Genomic DNA, 19,723 nt, shown 5'->3' with positions numbered 1-19,723 from the left:
CACAGAGAGGAACGTCCAAAACGCCGCAGGCTCGTGAGATGCACTTTCCAGACCGGGGTGTTTACCGTCCGTGTTTGTGCTGCCGAAATGTCTGTATGTCCAGACGTGTTAGGGGGAGGCCGCCCCGCCAAGCCTGTGTCCGTCCGCGTGTTTGTGGAGCCCTGGCGCGTCCCGGCACTTCCCCTGGCACAGCCCCGCCCACGCCTTCCGCTCAGCCGCACGCAGATGGCCTGGGCTCTGCACCTGACGCGCCTGTTTCTCATTTTAGTAAACTCAAGGACTCGGAAGCCAAAAATAAAGAATTATTAGAAGAAATGGAAATTTTGAAGAAGAAGATGGAAGAAAAATTTAGAGCAGATACCGGTAAATTAAAATGACAAGTTCTTACATTTTTAAAGTATAAGCCTTTTGGAATGGTTTTGCTTTAGATTTAATTTCTTTCAGGGCTAGTAGCTTTTAGTTCTTTGAAGACAGCACTTAGTCATGCCAAAGCCCAATTCTGAAATGGGTGCGTCCAGTGATTCGCTCCCCAGAGTCACCCACAGGTCTGGGCGGTCCTTCCTGTGTTTCGTCTTGAAAGAATAGAGCACGTACACATGAGTGTAGTTAGACATCACGTCCCATGACACAGGGACCGCTCTGCCCCTGCGGCTGGCTGGCTGCCGTTCGGCCTTGCTGTCCCGGAACCCCCGCCGTGTGGCCACGCGTACAGCATTCCCCCTTCCCGGCACTGTGTTTTGGGGAGAGATGTCCAGAGTGAACTGCCAGTCCAGGGGGCAGTGTGCACCTTGTAGGTGCTGCCAGCTGCTGCAGGCGCCAGGACGTCTGTGCCCGCTGCCGTGGGCGGGGTCCCAGTTGCACCCAAGTGCGGTCTCACCCTGGTCGGGGCGAAGCCGCATCGCAGCGGAGCCTGGTTTGCGTCTTCTTGTTACGAGCAGGATGAGCCTCTTTTCACACCCACGTGGGCTCTTTGTGGCTCTTTCTCTGTGGCTTATACATTGGTATCTTTCGCCCATTTTAAAAATAGAAGTTGTGAAGTCTTCTTCTCCCCAGAAGCTTTCTGGACATTGAGGGATGAGAGGCTTTTGTTTGTGACTGAAGTTGCAAATGCTTTTTCTCGGCTGTCTTTTACTCACCATTTTTTATTTTAAGCCAGAGATAAGGGTTTCAAATTGTGTGTGTGTGTCAGGTTGACCCGTTTCCCCCTTTTGAGGCATCGGGAACCACTCCTGCATCCAGGTGTTCAGCGGGCGCACCTCTGCTCTTCTGACACGGGCACGTGCCACTGTTCGGTGTAGCTCGCCGACCCCTTTGGAGTTTGATGATGTGCAGTCCAGGGTGGACCCCGTTTTATCTTTTTCCCGTGGCCCGTCACGCACCAGTGGTTAAGTTCCCGTCCCTGCTGACTTCCTGTTACTCTGCGCATGCGTGAGATTGCCCTGGGCGCCTGGTCTGAGCCTGGATTTTCTCCCCTGTTCGTCATTCCTGGGCCAGACCTCTCGTGGGTCCGTTTTAACAGCTTGTCGGTCACCTCCCCGCCCCTTTCTTTAGAGACTCCGAGGTGTCCTCCCTCTCTCCCAGGTGAGCTCCATTCCTGTCCCGGCTGGGGAAGTCACGGCAATGTCGTGGCACCACAGCAGGTTTATCCATTAACTGGGGAGCGTTGGCGTCTGCCGACATGGAGCCTTCCCGTCCCAGCGTAAGGGAGTCTTACGTTTTCACCGTGACTGTCTCTGTCTTACAGGACTCAAACTTCCAGATTTCCAGGATTCTATTTTTGAGTATTTCAACACGGCACCGCTTGCACATGACCTGACCTTCAGAGTGAGTAACTGTTTTCTACAAGCGAAAAGCGCGTTGTGACTGGTTAGAAATAGTGCCCTGTGATCTGACTCCTGTGGGGCCAGAACACACCAGCCAAGCGCCATCTGACGCTGGACTCCGGCGTGCTGCTCTGTCCGCCAGGATGTGAAGCGTGTAGGTGATAGGCCTGAAGGACTAGAAATGTTTCCCGAGACGCTTCCAGCATCAGGGAGAGCTGCTGAGGAACCGCTCGGTGGCTTCAGGGCACAGGTGGCCGGGGCCTCTGCCTGTGGGACCCCAGGCAGCTGTTAAGCCCAGCCTCGCTCCGCAGCCAGGGAAGAGCAGGCCGACCTCTGGGGGCATCCTGGCTCCCCGCTGGTCTCCCCGACGGGTGGAGGCCCTCGCTGCCGCCCTAGTTGGAGCTCGGTGGCACCTCCCTAGGGAGCGGGCCGTGCTGCCTGCGCAGCAAGTGGCAGGATGCTCTGACTTCTTTTTTTTTTTTTTTTTTTTTAAATATATTTTATTGATTTTTTACAGAGAGGAAGAGAGAGGGATAGAGAGTTAGAAACATCGATGATAGAGAAACATCGATCAGCTGCCTCTTGCACACCCCCTACTGGGGATGTGCCCGCAACCAAGGTACATGCCCTTGACCGGAATCGAACCTGGGACCTTTCAGTCAGCAGGCCGACGCTCTATCCACTGAGCCAAACCGGTTTCGGCTGCTCTGACTTCTTTAACATCCTGTTACGGGAGAAACGTGCTTACATCTGTAGCCTCGGTCGCTAGCTCTGACCAGCCTTCCCTGGGAAGTTCTGTGCGAGTGCAGGACGGCCGCGGGGCTGTGGGGGCTGCACGAGCCCCAGGCGCCCGAGGGCTCAGGCGGCCCACTGACCGCGGCTGCTGTCGGGCCCCCTGTCGGCTCCGGCCGCGGGGCACCAGGCGCGGCTGTGACGCTCCTGTAGGCGCCCCGGCGTCTGTCCGTGCCGTCTCCTTGTGCAGGGCCGCGCTGCCTCCACACGTGTGGATGGTGTGCGCCTGTGGACGGGAGTGCGTGACCTTTGATGGGGAAATACTCGTTTCAGGAACGCTCGTTACAACCCAAAGATGGTCGTAGAGGGCAGCTTTAGCTTTAAATTGGCTTCAGAGCTTTAGCTCCAATTTCAAGTTAGAAGTTAATTTGGGAATCTTGAGTTCAGAACAAACATGGCTTCCCTGTGCATCAGACTGTCGGGGAAACTCCCTCTGGGCGCAGGCCGCAGCCTCTGGTCCCCGAAATGAGGCGGGAGGCAGAGGCCTGGCCGTCAGAGGCTGGCGCCTCCCAGTGCCTCCCCTTCAGGTGGCGGCCTCTGCCTCGTCACAGTCCCGGCCGGAGGTCCCCCTGCGGCCTCAGCATGCGGAGGGCCGGCGCCTGTGAGGGAGGGGTGACGAGGCGGTGCCCCGGGAACAAGACCTGTGCTGGACCTCAGGTCCCCAGTGGGAGGCACTTGTTATTACTTATTTTGGGAGGGGGCGTACCTTTTAAATGGAGGACATGTAGTAGAGTCTGAATTCTACAGAATGAGTTCTTCCATTCTCACAATTTCTTGGCCTTTTCCGCACAGACCAGCTCAGCTAGTGAGCAAGAAACACAAGCTCCAAAGCCGGAAGTGTCCCCGTCCATGCCCATGGCTGCAAGCACAGAGCAGCAGGAGGTAAGATTGCCCCGGACCGCGACCCTCAGGTCTGCCCCCTCGGCCCCACGTCCACCTGCTGCTGGAGGCCCAGGCCAGCGCGCTCGGTCCCGCCCGCTGCGCCAGTTCTGAGCCCGGCTTGCATTTCAGAGCTGCCGTTGGTGCATCGGCTACTTGAGGCGTGCTTTGACAGGTGTCTCCACAATGTCGCGGATTAAAAATGCAGAACTGTTCATTATTGATCAGCTCCAGAGGGAGGGGTCCCACGCAGGGTCTGGTGGTAGCGCGCTGAGCTAGCACGGCGCTCACCTGTCCCGCTTGTCTCCCAGGACATGGCTCGGGCCCCACAGAGGCCGCCCGCCGGGCCGCCGCCCGCCTCCCAGGCCCTCGCTCTGGCTGGACCAAAGGTAAGCCTGGCGTTTCCCCGGCGCCTCCTCGGTTTAGAAGGCCGTGTAAAGCAGACAGACGGCGCGTGAGGCACAGGAAGCCCGTGTCCTGTCAGCAGGCGCTCTGAGTGCCGTGCGGTCCAGGGGGTGTCGGGACCCTGTGTGGCCCTCCCCGGCGCTGCCTGAGCGGATTTTCCCGGAACGTGTCTGCGGTAGATCTCCCAGCCCCTTCGCTCCCAGACCAGTTCCCTCTCCAGGGCGGCTGCTCCGTGATGTGTCTGAGTTCCTTCTCCAGATTTATTCCATGTATCCGCCTGCACGGAGAGCCCCGGAGAAGTGCCTGGTGTGTGTCTGTGTGTGTGTGTGTGGGGGGGGGGGGGGTCCCAACCGCGAACGGAGCTCCTGAGTGTGCACGCCATCGTTGGCCTTGGTCCCTGGGCCTTGAGAGCCGTGCACACTGTCCACCCAGGTCCACCCAGGTCATAGCCTCCAGGGGACAAGGCCCGCCCCCGGCTTCCCTGGCATCTGCCTGTGTCCCGGAGGTGCGGGCTCTGTTGGTGCAGTCGTGGCCTCTTTCAGGGTTTCCGTCACAATGGCCGTGCCAGCCAGCGCTCAGCTTGGTCTCGGGAGAGACGGTGAATGGTTTGGCCGTTGATTCTCTCAGCGTCAGGGAGCAGGTGGACTGCACCTGGGTTCTGTTCATTCCTCCTGCTTCCTACGAAGGCCCCGTTTATGTCCCTGAGTAGTAAAGGCTCAGGCTTGCCGTTGTTAGCCTCGTAGAAAGCCTGTTTCTCCATCCTGTCTCTTTCTGTCATCGACCGCGTCACTTGGGTCCCTTCTCCCAGCGAGGGCGGCGGTCTCCGCTCTGCTGTTAGAACGGGGCTGCTGCTCACTCCGTGTGTGTCTGTTGGTTTCAGGTGGCAGGGCAGGTCCGGGTGGGAGCCCCGGGCGGCCCCCAGGGCCTCTGGGAGGCGAGGGGCTTGCGGCAGCCACGCTCCCTCCGCGCCCACCTTGCTGTGCGCCACTGGTCCCTGAAGGAAGCGGGGATGGGCTTTGGCTCTAGCTCCTCGGGCGGGCGTTGCGCTGGGCGTTGTAGCACGGCCCGCGGCCACACGTGCCTCAGCGGGGAAGCGCACACTTGGTTCTCAAGGTCGTGCCGCGTGTTCATGCACTGCCGCCTCCCATGTGCGTCACCTTCTCCTGTCCCCACAGCCCAGAGCCCACCAGTTCAGCATCAAGTCCTTCTCCAGCCCCACTCAGTGCAGCCACTGCACCTCCCTGATGGTGGGGCTCCTCCGCCAGGGCTACGCCTGCGAGGGTGAGTGTCCGCGCCGGCCCCGGGACGCAGGGGGCGGAAGGAAGCCAGTGGGAGGGAGCCGAGGGAGCCTCCTCCTCAGTTGTGTAAATGCTCCGTGAGCCAGGCTTGAAAGCCTGTCCTCGCTGCCGTGGGAGCCGCGCTGGGGGGTGACCCGGGCCTCTGGCGGTCACGGCTGCCGTGCAGTCATCCTGAAGATGAGCCGGCAGAACGGAGGCCCGACCTCCCTGCGAGTCCTCTGGAGGGGGCACCCCGGGGCCTCTCCCTCTGCCGCACCTCAAGCCTGGGCTGGGCCTTGCCACGCCCGCGCTCGCTCACGTTTGGGTGCAACCACCCGTGCAGCGCAACTGGCCAAGGTCGCAGGTGCCCGGTGACACCCTGGGCTGGGCCCTGTGATTGGCGGCCAGGACCCCCCCACGTGCCATCGCCCGTCTCAGACCTGCACGTTGTTTCCTGTCGGGGCTGGGGGAGGACAGAGACCGGCTCCGGGACAGTCCTTGCACGTCAAGGCGTCCTGGCGGCCCTGCCTGCCCTGTGTCCGTCCTGAGCTGTGGGGCGTGTTCAGGAACCACCGCTGGTTCCGGGCTCCGGGCCACGTGTCTGACGCCGCCCCCTCGCTGCTCCAGTGTGCTCGTTTGCTTGCCACGTGTCCTGCCGAGACAGCGCCCCCCAGGTGTGCCCCCTCCCTCCCGAGCAGGCCAAGCGGCCCCTGGGCGTGGACGTGCAGCGGGGCATCGGGACCGCCTACAAGGGATACGTGAAGGTAGGACGCTCGGCCCTCGTGCCGTCCTGGGAGGCCCGGGTCCTGAGGGCCCACGGAAGCACGCTCAGTCAGGCCTGTCCCGCTCCTGGCCGGCGCTCACCGGGCTCCGAGGCCGAGTGCTGGGTGAAGGCCCGTCAGCTGTGGTTTCGGGTGCTCCCGGGCTGTGAGCGTCCCTGTCGCTGAGCTGTTCCCCGTGTCCCCGCGTAGCCTTGTCCGTGCTCGCCCTCCGCAGCAGCACCCTGACTCCCTGGCCCCGATCGGGCTCTGGCCACCAGCCTGCGCGGGCGCGAGGGAGCTGCTGTGAGAAGCTGGCCCGTGGAGGGCACCCCCAGGAAGTCCCCGGCCTGAGGCCCCAGGCGGCGCGTCTGGAAGGTTGGTGGTTGGCCCCGCTGGCCAGTGAGACGTCCCGTTTGCCCGCAGGTCCCGAAGCCGACGGGCGTGAAGAAGGGGTGGCAGCGGGCCTACGCCGTGGTCTGCGACTGCAAGCTCTTCCTGTACGACCTGCCCGAGGGCAAGTCCACGCAGCCCGGCGTGGTGGCCAGCCAGGTCCTGGACCTCAGGTCTGTGCCCGCGCCCCAGGCCTCGCCCGTGTGCTTTCCCCCGAGCTGAGGGCGTGGGGTTTGATGGCCTTTAACTTGGTTTCTGCCCACACCCTCCCTCACTGCGCTGACCCCAAAACAGGCACTAACGCACGTGCCGGAACGTCCTGTCTTAGATCTGTTTGCGCTGAAAACCTTGCTCAGTGAGCGTTTAACATAAGAACGCGGCACGCCCAAGAGCAAGCAGGAAGCACCGGACCAGGCGGCTGCGTGTCCTCAGGGGCTGGTGCCTGGCGGGTCCCTTGGCGACCGCAGCCCGGAGCCCGGGCTGTGGGGCCGGAGGCTTGCTGTGTGGCGGCACCTCTGACCTCTTCCGTACTTGCCGCCTGCCTTCCTGGCACCGGGCACTGAGGGCAGCGAGCATCCTCCTCACGGCTTCTCTTCTCGTTCCGTCTGCTTCCGCTTCCCATTGGGGTGATGGCACCATCCCGGCACGGAAGTGGGAGGGTGGTCGTGAAGGTTAAACAAGTTACAGGTGGACGTGCTGGGCACCGGGCCTGGCGTGTCCTGTCACCCACCCCAGTGCCACAGAGGATGGCAAATGCAGACATGGACATGCTGGGCCCAGCCTCCAGCCCGTCGCCAGCATTGGTTCTGGGGGGAAGGGGTGCCGTGGCGGTGCCATGAGGAGAGCCATGTGCCAGTCACCCCCACAGCAGTGCCCAGCTTCCGTGCCCCAGTGCATGGGGCGGATGAACACTGGGACCTGTGTTTTGGAAAGCCCCAGGGGACCCTGCTGTCCCTCACTGCGCTCTGGCCCTGTGAGGTAGAGGCCACCGGGCGCCGCGCCTGGGGTGCAGAGTGTATTGACGTGGGGCTGCCAGTTACCAGCTCGTTTTAGCTCCTCCTTCAATGGCGGCCTGATCATAGCCATATCTGGGCCACCAGTGAGGTGGGGTTTGTCCTCCCCAAGCAGCTGAAGAACTAGAGAGAGCCACGTGGCTCAGGGAGGAGGGGAGGAGGAGGGGTGGCTGAGGGAGGGGCTTCTCAAACTCCCTGCACTTGGCCGGCTTTGCAGGGGAAGCGTTTTCTAACCCAGGCGGAGGCCAGGGCCCCTCATGTTGGAGGAAGTCGTCACGAAAGCGCCTTCCTCGTCCGACCTGTGCACAGGCCTGTGCGTCCCTGCCCGTGCGCTCAGTGTCCTGTTTCTTGCAGAGACGAAGAGTTCTCGGTGAGCTCAGTCCTGGCCTCCGACGTCATTCACGCTTCACGTCGAGACATTCCGTGTATCTTCAGGGTACGGTTCTCTTCTGCCTCTTAGAGAGGATTCACTGATCACAGACAAGTCACGTGGTTAGAACGAAACCCTTCTGAGAGCGTCACTGCCGTCGGAGGGACCCGTGCCCGTGGGAGAGACCCCGGCTCCCGCCTCCCCTCCCCATGTCAGTGCCCTGTCCCAGCGCGCTCAGGCGGGGCCTCCCTCCCCTCCCAGGCCTGCTGGTCAGGAGCAGCTGGCAGCCCTGCTCCTGCGCACTCACTGGCGGGGGAGGGGGGGGAGGGGGGCGGTCCCTCCACTGAGCTGTGAGAGGTGCCTCCCTGAGTTCTGTTGAGCTCATCGCTGTTCAGAAAGCCCCTCCTTATGCAAAGACTTGCCGTCCCTGCACGTAAAACTGGTCCTTGCGCAGCTGCACGGACCTGTGCTGAGAGCCTGTCGCCTGTGCACGTGCTCGGAGGGCCTTTTTAGTGTGACACGATCGTTTCCTCGCTGTCCCCAGGACAGCACAGAGGGCCTCGGAGCAGGGCCGGCCCAGCTTTAACCCCTGGCCCTTCTGCTCCTCCCTCTGGCGGGACAGCGGCCGGGCCGGGCCGGGCGTCGGTGCCGTGCGTGCCGGCTTACGGCTCTTCTGTTTTCTTTTCTGTCCTGAAGGTGACGGCCTCTCTCTTAGGTTCACCTTCTAAGACCAGCTCACTGCTCATTCTGACAGAGAACGAGAACGAGAAGAGGAAGTGGGTTGGGATTCTGGAAGGACTGCAGTCCATCCTGCAGAAGAACCGCCTGCGCAGCCAGGTGGTGCACGTCCCCCAGGAGGCCTACGACAGCTCGCTGCCGCTCGTCAAGGCCGTGCTGGCGGCCGCCGTGCTGGGTGCGTGCGCCTCCCAGGCTCCGCGTCCCCCGAGGCACAGCGTGTGTCCTCACCGCCGTTTGAATTAGAGCTCGTTGCTCCCATGTCCGAGGAGGGACTGGCCGTGCCCACGGCTGACGCGCTTTCTGTTCTCGCCCTTCTGCCTCACAGACGGCGACAGGATCGTGGTCGGCTTGGAAGAAGGGCTGTACGTCATCGAGGTGACCCGTGACGGTGAGTGGCGGCCCGTGTCCGCTGTGCGCTCGGGCCCGCGGTTCATGCAGGCACAGTGTCGGTCGTGGGAACTTGTGAGCATTGAGACGACGTTACTGGCCGGGTCCAGTGCCCCCATCAGAGACTTTGTAACGAGAGGGACGGCCGCAGCCCAGCCCACTTCTGTGCAACGAGAGTGGCGTGGGGCCTGGGTGTCTGGGGAGGGGTGGAGGGTGCTGAGCAGGCGCCGGGAGCAGGGTGGGCACTGGTCCCCGCCTCACTCACGCCCGCCCTCCCCGCAGTGATCGTCCGCGTCGCGGACTACAAGAAAGTCTACCAGATCGAGCTCGCCCCCAAGGAGAAGGTCGCCGCGCTCCTGTGCGGCCGGAACCACCACGTCCACCTCTGCCCGTGGTCTGCCTTCGACGGCACAGAAAGCAACGTGGACGTCAAGCTTCCGGAAACGAAGGGCTGCCAGCTCCTCGCCACAGCGACGCTGAAGAAGGGCGCGGCCACCTGCCTGCTGGTGGCGGTGAAGCGGCTGGTCCTGTGCTACGAGGTCCAGCGGACCCGGCCTTTCCACAGGAAGGTCACGGAGCTCGTGGCCCCGGGCAGCGTGCAGTGCATGGCCGTGCTCAAGGACAAGCTCTGTGTGGGCTACCCTTCGGGGTTCTCTCTGTTGAGCCTCCAGGGCGATGGGCAGGCCCTGCCGCTGGTAAATCCCCACGACCCCTCGCTCGCGTTCCTCTCGCAGCAGTCTTATGACGCCCTCTGTGCCGTGGAGCTCAGAAGCGAGGAGTACCTGCTCTGCTTCAGCCACATGGGACTGTACGTGGACCCACAAGGCCGGAGGTCGCGCACGCAGGAGCTCATGTGGCCTGCGGTGCCTGTTGCCTGTAGTATGTATATGTTTTCTGTTGCCCTATCCCTGTCGCTGCTCTTCACGCCCGGCGGCACGTTCAGTTTTGCTTCAGTTCGTCTCCGGTTCCCCGGCCAGGGAGCGAGGGAGCGCCAGGAGGGGGGGCCCCACGGCTCGGCCTTGGCAGGTGGTCCCGACACTGGCCTCGGGCGGCCTGCCGTCATTTAGGAACTCACAGCGGCGGCCCCCGCCGCAGGGCTCGGCGTGGCCAGGAGAACGGCGCTGCCTGTCCGTGGGCGGCCTCTGGGAGGGGTTTCCTGAGAGGCGGGAGCTGTTCTGGAAAGAGCCGAGTTGTCCAGAGATTGAGGTGGCTTCCTGTGTGAGGGGGCTCCGTGGGTCTTCCTGCCCAGCCCGCCACCTGAGCTTGTAAAGGACCCTGACCCTCAGTGCCCACCACTGGCGGGCAGGCGGGAACCCAGGGGTGAGGGGACCATCAAGGGCATCAGAAGTGGGGTTACGGGTGGGGGGCGGTGCCGTGTTTTTCCTCAATTACCTACGAGTGCAGCCTTTGTCCGCCTCGTTGCTGGCAGAGAACCGGGGGTGTTGGACCAGGAGCCCCGGCCGTAGGGGGCGCTGCCTCTGTTGGCTCCGGGGGCTCACGTGTGTGTCTGACTCCTTGGCCTCGGCCGGGGCTGGGGCAGCGCAGCAGCCAGAGCCTCCTGCTCCTCGTGTCCACGAAGCCGCCCCGCAGGAACAGCCTCAAAACCACGGCCCTGCTCGGCGGGCGGTGCCGCTAGGAAAGGAGAAAGGGCCCGGCCCGGACCCCGGTGCCCACGCTGAGGTGGCCACGCTGAGGTGGCCACGCTGAGGTGGCCACGCTGAGGTGGCCACGCTGAGGTGCCCACGCTGAGGTGGCCACGCTGAGGTGGCCACGCTGAGGTGCCCACGCTGAGGTGCCCACGCTGAGGTGGCCACGCTGAGGTGCCCACGCTGAGGTGCCCACGCTGAGGTGCCCACGCTGAGGTGGCCACGCTGAGGTGCCCACGCTGAGGTGCCCACGCTGAGGTGGCCACGCTGAGGTGGCCACGCTGAGGTGCCCACGCTGAGGTGGCCACGCTGAGGTGGCCACGCTGAGGTGCCCACGCTGAGGTGCCCACGCTGAGGTGGCCACGCTGAGGTGCCCACGCTGAGGTGCCCACGCTGAGGTGCCCACGCTGAGGTGCCCACGCTGAGCCTGGCTTTCGGTTCTGCCTCCACCTCGTGGTCTCGTTTCCCCCCTCGTGCACAGCGCAGGCGCTCAGTCAGTCTTGGGGCTGGTGTACTAGCCCTGTCCACGCCCTGCGCTGGGCACCTGTGCGCTCAGCCTCCCGTCCCGTGCGGAGGCGTGTCAGTCCCGTCTGCGGGCTGGCCACGGGAGGGGACGCGGGAGCACGTGCAGTCGGTCAGACTCCTCAGCCGTGCTCTTCCCGTTGAGATGGACGTGAGTTCACATTGTTAGGCCCGGACACCTCGTCCCGCACACATCTGGCTCCTGCAGGGAGCCCCACGTGGTCACGGGAGGGGCTGCCAGGAGCCAGACGGGACAGGCCTCTGCCCAGCTGTGCACGGGCCGCAGGGAGCCGGCCTCGAGGTCGGGGCCGCTCGTGGGCGGTCCTCTGCCCGGCCTCCTGCCTGTGGCCCAGCCAGTTTACTCTCTTCGGGGTCGAAAGAAGCTGGCCGTGCCGCCCACTAGGAGCACAGCAGCAGCAGCTTAAAGCCCACCTGCTGTTGGCAGCCGCCCCGTGAAGCTTAGCGGGGAGCCGGGAGCCGGGCCCTGCGCTGCCTCTGCGGTGAGGCCGCTCGCAGTGACGGGGCAGTGTTCAGCGCGCGGAGCAGACAGACACCCCGCTGTCTGGAAGCCCCGACACCTGCTCATGCCTTTGGAACAACAGGTGGCTCTTCGGTCGCCACCTGACGGTTGGCGTCGCTCAGAGGGAGCAGGGAAAGCCGCTGCGGGAACGTAGGTCCGTGTCAGAGCAGACGGCAGAAGGGACGCCGCGCCCCAGAGGACAGACTAGCGCTGCACAAACCCGTGTGGCCGGGCTGGGCCCGGCAAGCTCGTCGCCCGGAGCCAGCTGTGGCTTCTGTGTGAATATTGACCCAGAACCCCGACTCCTTGGCAGCTCCCCAGAAGGAGCTTGCTTCGCGGGCAGGCCCTGCGGCCCCCCTGCATTCCGGGCGGGTGGAGCCTCGAGGGTAAGCTCCGCAGGAGCCGAGGAAGCTGCCAGGAGCTCAGCGTTCATGCTGCGGCTTTTACCTGCTCCTCAGGAGCGGCGGTGACGCACGACCATCTGGCTCTAGAGTGGGCACGGTCAGGGCCTGTGGCCGGCCTCTCACCACGTGGGCCCAGGCCGCCTGGCCCTCGGCACCTTTCGGAGGCGGGGATGGGCCTGGCCGCTGCCCTCAGGTGGAAGGCGCCAGGCCCGGGCCGCGCCGTTCCTCACTGCTCTGCTCTGTCCGCGCCAGGTTGCAGCCCCTCACACGTCACGGTGTACAGCGAGTACGGCGTTGACGTCTTCGACGTGTGCACCATGGAGTGGGTGCAGACCATCGGCCTGCGGAGGGTAGGGCCCGGGGCGGCGGGGAAGGTGTGGGCAGCTCCCCCCTGCTGTGTGCCGGCTGCTAACCCTCTCGTTTCCAACAGATAAGACCGCTGAACACGGAGGGCACCCTCAACCTGCTCAACTGTGAGCCCCCCCGCCTCATCTACTTCAAGAGCAAGTTCTCGGGTGAGTGAGCCTCCCTCCACTGACCGCGCCGGCCCTCTGTCCTGCCCCCGTCCTGCCCCCATCCTTCCCCCCCGTCGTGCCCCCCCGTCCTGCCCCCGTCCTGCCCCCCCGTCCTGCCCCCCTGTCCTGCCCCCGTCCTGCTCCCCTGTCCTGCCCCCGTCCTGTCCCCCTGTCCTGCCCCCGTCCTGCCCCTCTGTCCTGCCCCCGTCCTGCCCCCCCGTCCTGCCCCTCTGTCCTGCCCCCGTCCTGTCCCCCTGTCCTGCCCCCGTCCTGCCCCCCCCGTCCTGCCCCCGTCCTGCCCCCCCGTCCTGCAGCGGCCTGGGGGCCGCCGTGACCGCGGTCACCCTCCCTCCGCAGGAACCGTGCTCAATGTGCCCGACACCTCGGACAACAGCCGGAAGCAGATGCTGCGGACCCGGAGCAAGAGGCGGTTCGTCTTCAAGGTGCCGGAGGAGGAGCGGCTGCAGCAGCGCCGGTGAGGGCCGTGCCGGGGGCGGCCGGGGAGAGCCCGGGGGCTCCTCGCGGTCCTGAACCCCAAACTGCCTTCCTCCCCAGGGAGATGCTTAGAGACCCAGAACTGAGGTCCAAGATGATTTCCAACCCGACCAACTTCAACCACGTGGCCCACATGGGCCCGGGCGACGGCATGCAGGTGCTCATGGACCTGCCTCTGGTGAGTGCCGGGGCCTCCCGCTGCCGGCCTTTCACTGCGGCTCGGAGCAGACCCGAGCGCCTGGCACCGGTCTCGGGCCGTGAACCGGTCGCCCTTCCGCGGCAGCCCTGGCCGCGCCACTTAATTTGCTCGGTGACTGTCCATGTTCATGACAGAACTGGCTGTCAGAAACGGTTTCTCAGTAACACCTCGGTGTGGGCAGTAACGTTTCCTCTTCGCTCTGGAAAAGAGGGGTTTCCTGTAGGATCCAGCGTGGTCTGAAGTCACAATTGCCGACTCAGCGCAGAGCTTAGCTGACGTCACTGCAGAGCCTTCCCGGCCGTCTCCCTCCTCGAGGGCCCGGCCCAGCCCTGGTCGCGCTGCAGGCTTCCCGGTCGGCCCCGCTGCTCAGCCGGTGCCCCGTGCTCACCTGCTGTTTTCTCTGCCCAGAGCGCTGTGCCCCCGGCCCAGGAGGAGAGGCCCAGCCCCACGCCCACCAGCCTGGCCCGGCAGCCTCCGCCCAAGAACAAGCCCTACATCTCGTGGCCGTCGTCAGGTACCGGGGCGCCCAGGGCGGGCCTGGGGGGCTGGGACTCCTTCCCCTGGGGTGACACCTCCTTGTGCCCCAGGTGGGTCCGAGCCCGGCGTGGCAGCGCCTCTGAGAAGCATGTCCGATCCCGACCAGGACTTGGACAGGGAGGTAAGGCCTGCCGACGATGGACGCGGCCCACGCGGAGCGGAACCCAAGCCCCACGCTGCCGTTCTTTGTGAAACGGCTTCTCTCCCCTCGAGCAGCCCAGGGGTCGTTTCGGGGGGAGGGGGCGGGGGCCGCTGCGTCACCGCCCACAGAAGGAAGAGCAGCCCCGGCCCAGCGGCGGCCCAGCCAGTGGAGATGCTGCCGAGACCACGGGCCAGAGGGCCGCTGGGGGCGGCACCGGCCGACCGCCTTCCTGGGAGAGGCCCGGCCGCTCTTCCCTCTGCGCTCACGGCTCGGCCGGCACCGACGGCTCTGTCTCTCACTCGGGCAGCGCCCGGTCTTGGAGAGCCTTCCCTCGTGGCCTCTCCCTCCCCGATGGCCGTGAGGTCAGAGTTCAGGGTGCACGTGCGGAGCTGGGTGGGCAGGTTGCGCATATCGAGCCCTTTAGCTGAGTTGATCCATGGGGAGCCTGCCCTGCGCCCTCAGTGTCCGGCGTCCTCCCCGCACCCTCCTCTGGTGCAGGCCGGCCGTCTGCATCTCCTGCCTGGGCCCGCCCCGGCCGCTCTCACGTGGCCGACCGGTGTTCTCTGGGGGCTCCTGGTGGGGGTGTCTTGATGGCGTCGGGCGCGGGGCCGGAGGCTTCACGGACAGTGGTGCCCTCCGGGGCGGCCCGTTTGTCCTGCTCGGACCTGGTTGGTTCTTTTAAGTGAAATTCGCAAGGAGTCGCTTTAAAGGAAGCTGTTTGGTTCGCAGTGCTGGGCAGCCGCAGCTCCGATGAGCTCGGACCTTTCCATCACCGGAGCGCGGCAGCCTCTCCCCGCGCCCGGCCTCCACCTCTGTCGCTGGGCCTGTTCGGGGCGTTGCGTGTCGGGTCACCAGCGGCTGTCGTGTCTGCTTCCCTCAGCATCACCGTGTCCGGTCTTCGTGCTGCGGCCTGAGGGTCTGCAGGCTGCTCTCTGTGGTGCGAAATCCCACGGGGTGAGGCACACACGCAGGTGTCCTTGGCCACGGGTGGGCTACTTTGCGGTGTTCCCTTTGGCTGCTGTGAGCACGTGTGAGCGTGCACTCGTTTGAGTGCTGTCTTTGCTGCTTTGGGGTACGGCCTAGGAGCGGGATGCTGGGTCACGTGAGGACCGTTTGCCATGGCAGCCGCCCCATTTGCCCTTCCCGCCGCACGGCACGTGGTGCAGGGCTCTCTGCGTTCTTACCGCGGCCGCCTCTTCTCCCTTTCCTCGGCACCTTCCCGCAGGGGGAACGCGGGGTCTCACGAGGTTTGGGTGTGCGTTTCCCGAGAGGGGCCTGGTGTCCTGGCCGTGTGTGTGCTTTTGGAGCAGCGTCTTCAAGTCCTTGCTCCATTTTCATGGGTGGTTTGTCTCTGTTGTTGGCTGCGCGTTGTTTATGTTCTGGACGCCAGGCCCCTCGATGTGCGACTTGAGGTGTTTCCTCCGTCCTGGGGGCTCTCACCCTCTTGGCTGTGTCCTCGCGTCCGTGCCCGGAGTTTCCAGCTGGTGGAGTCCAGTTTTTTCTGTGCTTCCGCTGTCATGGCTAAGAACCCACTGCCACGGCCCTGAGCATTCACCGATCCCCCGGTGTGGGTTGGCCTGTGTTAGCGCGTGCGTCCCCTGGCGCTCACATGGTTCCCTGGCGCTCACATGGGCCCCTGGCGCTCACATGGTTCCCTGGCGCTCACATGGGCCCCTGGCGCTCACATGGTTCCCTGGCGCTCACATGGTTCCCTGGCGCTCACATGGTTCCCTGGCGCTCACATGGGCCCCTGGCGCTCACATGGTTCCCTGGCGCTCACATGGGCCCCTGGCGCTCACATGGTTCCCTGGCGCTCACATGGTTCCCTGGCGCTCACATGGTTCCCTGGCGCTCACATGGGCCCCCTGGCGCTCACATGGTTCCCTGGCGCTCACATGGGCCCCTGGCGCTCACATGGGCCCCTGGCGCTCACATGGGCCCCTGGCGCTCACATGGGCCCCTGGCGCTCACATGGTTCCCTGGCGCTCACATGGGCCCCTGGCGCTCACATGGGCCCCTGGCGCTCACATGGGCCCCTGGCGCTCACATGGGCCCCTGGCGCTCACATGGTTCCCTGGCGCTCACATGGGCCCCCTGGCGCTCACATGGTTCCCTGGCGCTCACATGGGCCCCTGGCGCTCACATGGGCCCCTGGCGCTCACATGGGCCCCTGGCGCTCACATGGTTCCCTGGCGCTCACATGGTTCCCTGGCGCTCACATGGTCCCCTGGCGCTCACATGGGCCCCTGGCGCTCACATGGGCCCCTGGCGCTCACATGGTTCCCTGGCGCTCACATGGTTCCCTGGCGCTCACATGGGCCCCTGGCGGCAGGAGGCAGAGGTCAGCTGCATTCCTGGGGGGCCGCACCGAGTGTGGGAGCGACTGTTCTTCCCGGTCGTGGGCTGCAGGCCTGTGTGAGGACTCGGGGGCTGCTCCTGGCCTGTAGGTCGGCACACCCGTTGTGATTCGTTGCTTTTGAAATAATAAGTTTGGGAAGTGAGTTCTCCAGCCTTTTCTTAGCCAATACGGTTTTGACTACTCGGGGCCTCACAGTTTCATAGGAACCTGAGGATTGGCTCTTCCGTTTCGGGGGAGAAGGCCCGTGGGACCTCCGTGGGGATTGAATTGAGTCTGTAGGTCACTCGAGGGAGCTGCTGTTTTAACATTTAGTCTCCGGCCGTGGCCGCGGGAGGCCCTCTCGTCACCGACCTCTGTCTTGCAGCCGCGTTTCCTGGTTTCCGGGACCGACCCTCTGGCCCCTTGTGAGTGACCGAGCGTCGTTGTCCCTCCGGGAGCCGTTGTAAATGAGCTGTTTTCCGAATTCCCGTTGCGGGTTGCCGTGCTGGTGTGAGGAACACGGTGCTCGTGGCGTGCGTCGTGTTTGCTGTGCACAGATTGTGCCCCTGGGAGCAGGCAGCGCAGCCTCTCCCTCTCCCACGTGGCGCCCTTTCCCTCTCTCGCCTCGGCGCTCTGGCTGGTGCCTTCCGTCTCGGGGAGAGGAAGCGCCCTTCACCTTGGGCGCAGGGCTGGCTGTGGGGTTCACGGTTGCCCTTCGCCCTGGGGGGGGGGAGGAGGCCTCTCTTCCCGGTGCATTTAGCACGAAAGAGGGTCGCGTCTGGGGCTGGCGACCACGGCCGCAGTGTCCGTGTCACTGTGCGGGGCGCGCCCCCTTTGCAGCCTTCATTGCTGTCATCGTGGGGCCGGGCTTGGTTCCTGATCTCACGAGAGATTAGGTCCAGCGTGTGCTCATCGCAGGGAAGAGAGCAGGTGCCACCCCTGCCCCGCAGACCGCCGTCGGGCTGGGCCCACTGCGCAGACCCAGGGCGATCCGCTCACGTTGTCCTTTGTGTTAACAGCCGGATTCCGATTCCACCAAACACTCAACTCCTTCCAACAGCTCCAACCCCAGCGGCCCGCCGAGCCCCACCTCCCCCCACAGGAGCCAGCTCCCCCTTGAAGGCCTGGAGCCGCCGGCCTACGACGCCTGAAGCCACTGGCCGCCACCTCGTCGCCACGGGCCCAGGAGCCGCGTGGCTGCAACGCCAGTGCCGAGACTGAGCTGACCCCTAGTGTCCACGGAAACGCGGATGACGTGTAGATAAGGAGACGCAGAAAACTGTTGTAATGTGATCGTTCATGCCACGCCCTCAGGGCCCTGCACCTGACCCTTCGTCCGCACCAGGTGGGTGGGAAGGTGCCGGGCCCGCAAGGCCGCCGCTCAGACCCCGCAGCCCTGGCGCTCTGCTCGGGAGGCGGGCAGCTCGGCCGGACCACCTGCTCCTCCCAGCCGTCCGGGGCTGGAGAAGGTAGGAAGCCGTCTCATCAGTGCCTGGTCCCGAGGACAGGAACACGGGGCTGGCCGGTGCCGTTCGCTGGCCGCTGCGTCGTCTGCTGCCGAGTCCTGCTGACCTTGGACCGTGACACAGGCCCGTGAGGGAGCCGCGGCCGGGCCCCGTGTGCGTCCCTTCCCGATCACAACCACACGTCACCAGTACCTACTACTGTGAAGCCGGCTGTGCTGCTTCCCACCGCTTCCCGGCTCCACCTCCGTGAGCGGCTGTCCTGGTGCAGCCAGGCCCCGCCCCCCCGCCCGGTCCCGCATGGAGCCGGGGGAGCACCCTGGGGCCCTCAGACGCCGGGCACCCCTGCACATCGCCCTCCCCGGCCTCCTTTCACGCTCACCTCCCTGTGTCGCGTGAGCAGCCAGGTCTGAGGCTGTCCCGGGAGCGGCTGAGTCCCTGGCCAGCGCACAGCGTCTCGGCCAGGACGGAGGACGGCTGCTCTCCGCGGCCCCGGCGGCCCCGGGGTGCTGGTGACGGCGAGCACTTCCTGAGGCGGCACAGTGCGCGGGCCCGTGGGCGCCAACCCAGCAGCTGCCCGCCACCCCCCCCCCCCCCCGGGCCTCTGCTGGGGCCGGCACCTGCTGGGGTTCTGGTTTTTACTTTTGTAATGTAAGTCGGAGTCTCTGTAATTATTGAATCACCGTGAGAACATTTTGAACAATTTACCTGTCAATAAAGCAGAAGACGGCAGTTTTAAAGTTCCCAGTTTGTCTGAGTGTCCGGGCGCCCCCAGGTGCTGGGAAAGCGCCCCTCTGTCATCCCGTGCCGTGGGGGCAGGGCTGGCCGGAAGGGACCTCACCTGCCGGGTACCCCCTGGGGGAGCTGTGCCAGGCGGGCGGCTCCCGGCCCAGGGCAGCAGAGAAGCCTGTCCGCCCGCAGGCGCTGGCCCCTCGATGCTGGGGACAGGCTGGGGCTGTGACCAGTGGGCTCTGGCCCTGGAGGGCCGTTTCCCCAGGGGCAGGGCGCGCCTGGTGGGTTGGGGGGGTGTGCCCTGCGGAGCCCCCGGGAGTTCGGTGACAGGGCAGTGACAGGACCTGCCACAGGTGATGCCAGGCCAGCCAGCGCCGCAGCCTAGAGCTCCCGTCTCGTCCCCCCACAAGGCCGCCGCCTCCAGGTGTGTCACTTAGCACCCGGGCCCGGCGCACTGTGGGGTCTCCGTGGGCACAGCAGGGGGAGGGGAGAAGCTGTGGGAGCTCTGGCTGCAGTTCTGCCCCAAGGGGTTCCCACCTGTCGGCTCCCACGTCTGGCAGTCACATGGCCCTGCCCTCCCCAGAGCAAACCACAGTCCTCCCAGCCCGGGTGCGAGCAGCCGGGAGGGAGCCCTGCCAGGAGGGTCAGGGTTAGGAATATGGTTAGTGTTTGGACCTGGTTCAGGGTTAGGGTTAGGGTTAGACCTGGGTCAGGGTTAGGGTTGGACCTGAGTTAGGGTTTGCATTATGGTTAGACCTGGGTTAGGGATACAGTTAGGATTGGACCTGGGTTAGGGTTAGGGTTAGGGTTAGACCTGGGTGTCAGGGTTAGGGTTAGACCTGGGGTAGGAGTAGGGTTAGGGTTAGGGTTAGGGTTAGGGTTGGACCTGGGGTAGGAGTAGGGTTAGGGTTAGGGTTAGGGTTAGGGTTGGACCTGTGTTAGGGTTAGGGGTCAGGGTTAGGGTTAGGGTTAGGAATATGGTTAGGGTTGGACCTGGGGTAGGAGTAGGGTTAGGGTTAGGGTTAGGGTTGGACCTGTGGTAGGAGTAAGGTTACGGTTAGGGTTAGGGTTTGGTTTGGACCTGGGGTAGGAGTAGGGTTAGGGTTAGGGTTATGGTTAGGGTTGGACCTGTGTTAGGGTTAGGGGTTAGGGTTAGGGGTAGGGTTAGGGTTAGGAGTAGGGTTAGGGTTAGGTTTAGGGGTACGGTTAGGGTTGGACTTGGGTTAGGAGTAGGGTTAGGGTTATGGTTAGGGTTATGTTTGGACCTGGGCTAGGGTTAGGGTTTAGGGTTAGGGTTAGGGTTAGGGTTAGGGTTAGGGTTAGGGTTATTGTTGGACCTGTGGTAGGAGTAGGATTAGGGTTATGATTAGGTTTG

At 64.4% G+C, this 19,723-nt stretch overlaps 1 protein-coding gene across 1 annotated transcript in view; it reads left to right on the top strand.

Annotated features, from left to right (window-relative positions):
* Positions 1-18,348, top strand: part of CDC42BPB (CDC42 binding protein kinase beta) — an 81,967-nt gene extending 63,619 nt beyond the window's left edge. The window contains exons 20-37 of the mRNA XM_079769430.1: positions 269-363; positions 1,745-1,824; positions 3,408-3,497; positions 3,806-3,883; positions 5,075-5,180; positions 5,804-5,940; positions 6,361-6,500; positions 7,695-7,776; positions 8,407-8,623; positions 8,774-8,836; positions 9,118-9,714; positions 12,180-12,277; positions 12,358-12,442; positions 12,800-12,917; positions 12,998-13,115; positions 13,545-13,650; positions 13,724-13,794; positions 17,173-18,348. Coding sequence (XP_079625556.1) covers positions 269-363; positions 1,745-1,824; positions 3,408-3,497; positions 3,806-3,883; positions 5,075-5,180; positions 5,804-5,940; positions 6,361-6,500; positions 7,695-7,776; positions 8,407-8,623; positions 8,774-8,836; positions 9,118-9,714; positions 12,180-12,277; positions 12,358-12,442; positions 12,800-12,917; positions 12,998-13,115; positions 13,545-13,650; positions 13,724-13,794; positions 17,173-17,304 — 2,413 coding nt within the window. The 3' untranslated portion in view covers positions 17,305-18,348. The remainder of the gene's footprint in view (positions 1-268; positions 364-1,744; positions 1,825-3,407; positions 3,498-3,805; positions 3,884-5,074; positions 5,181-5,803; positions 5,941-6,360; positions 6,501-7,694; positions 7,777-8,406; positions 8,624-8,773; positions 8,837-9,117; positions 9,715-12,179; positions 12,278-12,357; positions 12,443-12,799; positions 12,918-12,997; positions 13,116-13,544; positions 13,651-13,723; positions 13,795-17,172) is intronic.
* Positions 18,349-19,723: the final 1,375 nt, after the last annotated feature.

This window comes from Cnephaeus nilssonii, assembly GCF_951640355.1.
Source record: "Cnephaeus nilssonii genome assembly, chromosome: 4".
NCBI classification, from domain to species: Eukaryota; Metazoa; Chordata; class Mammalia; order Chiroptera; family Vespertilionidae; genus Cnephaeus; species Cnephaeus nilssonii.
The sequence above is the reverse complement of the archived record's forward strand: the minus strand, read 5'-3'. Positions and strand labels throughout refer to the sequence as shown.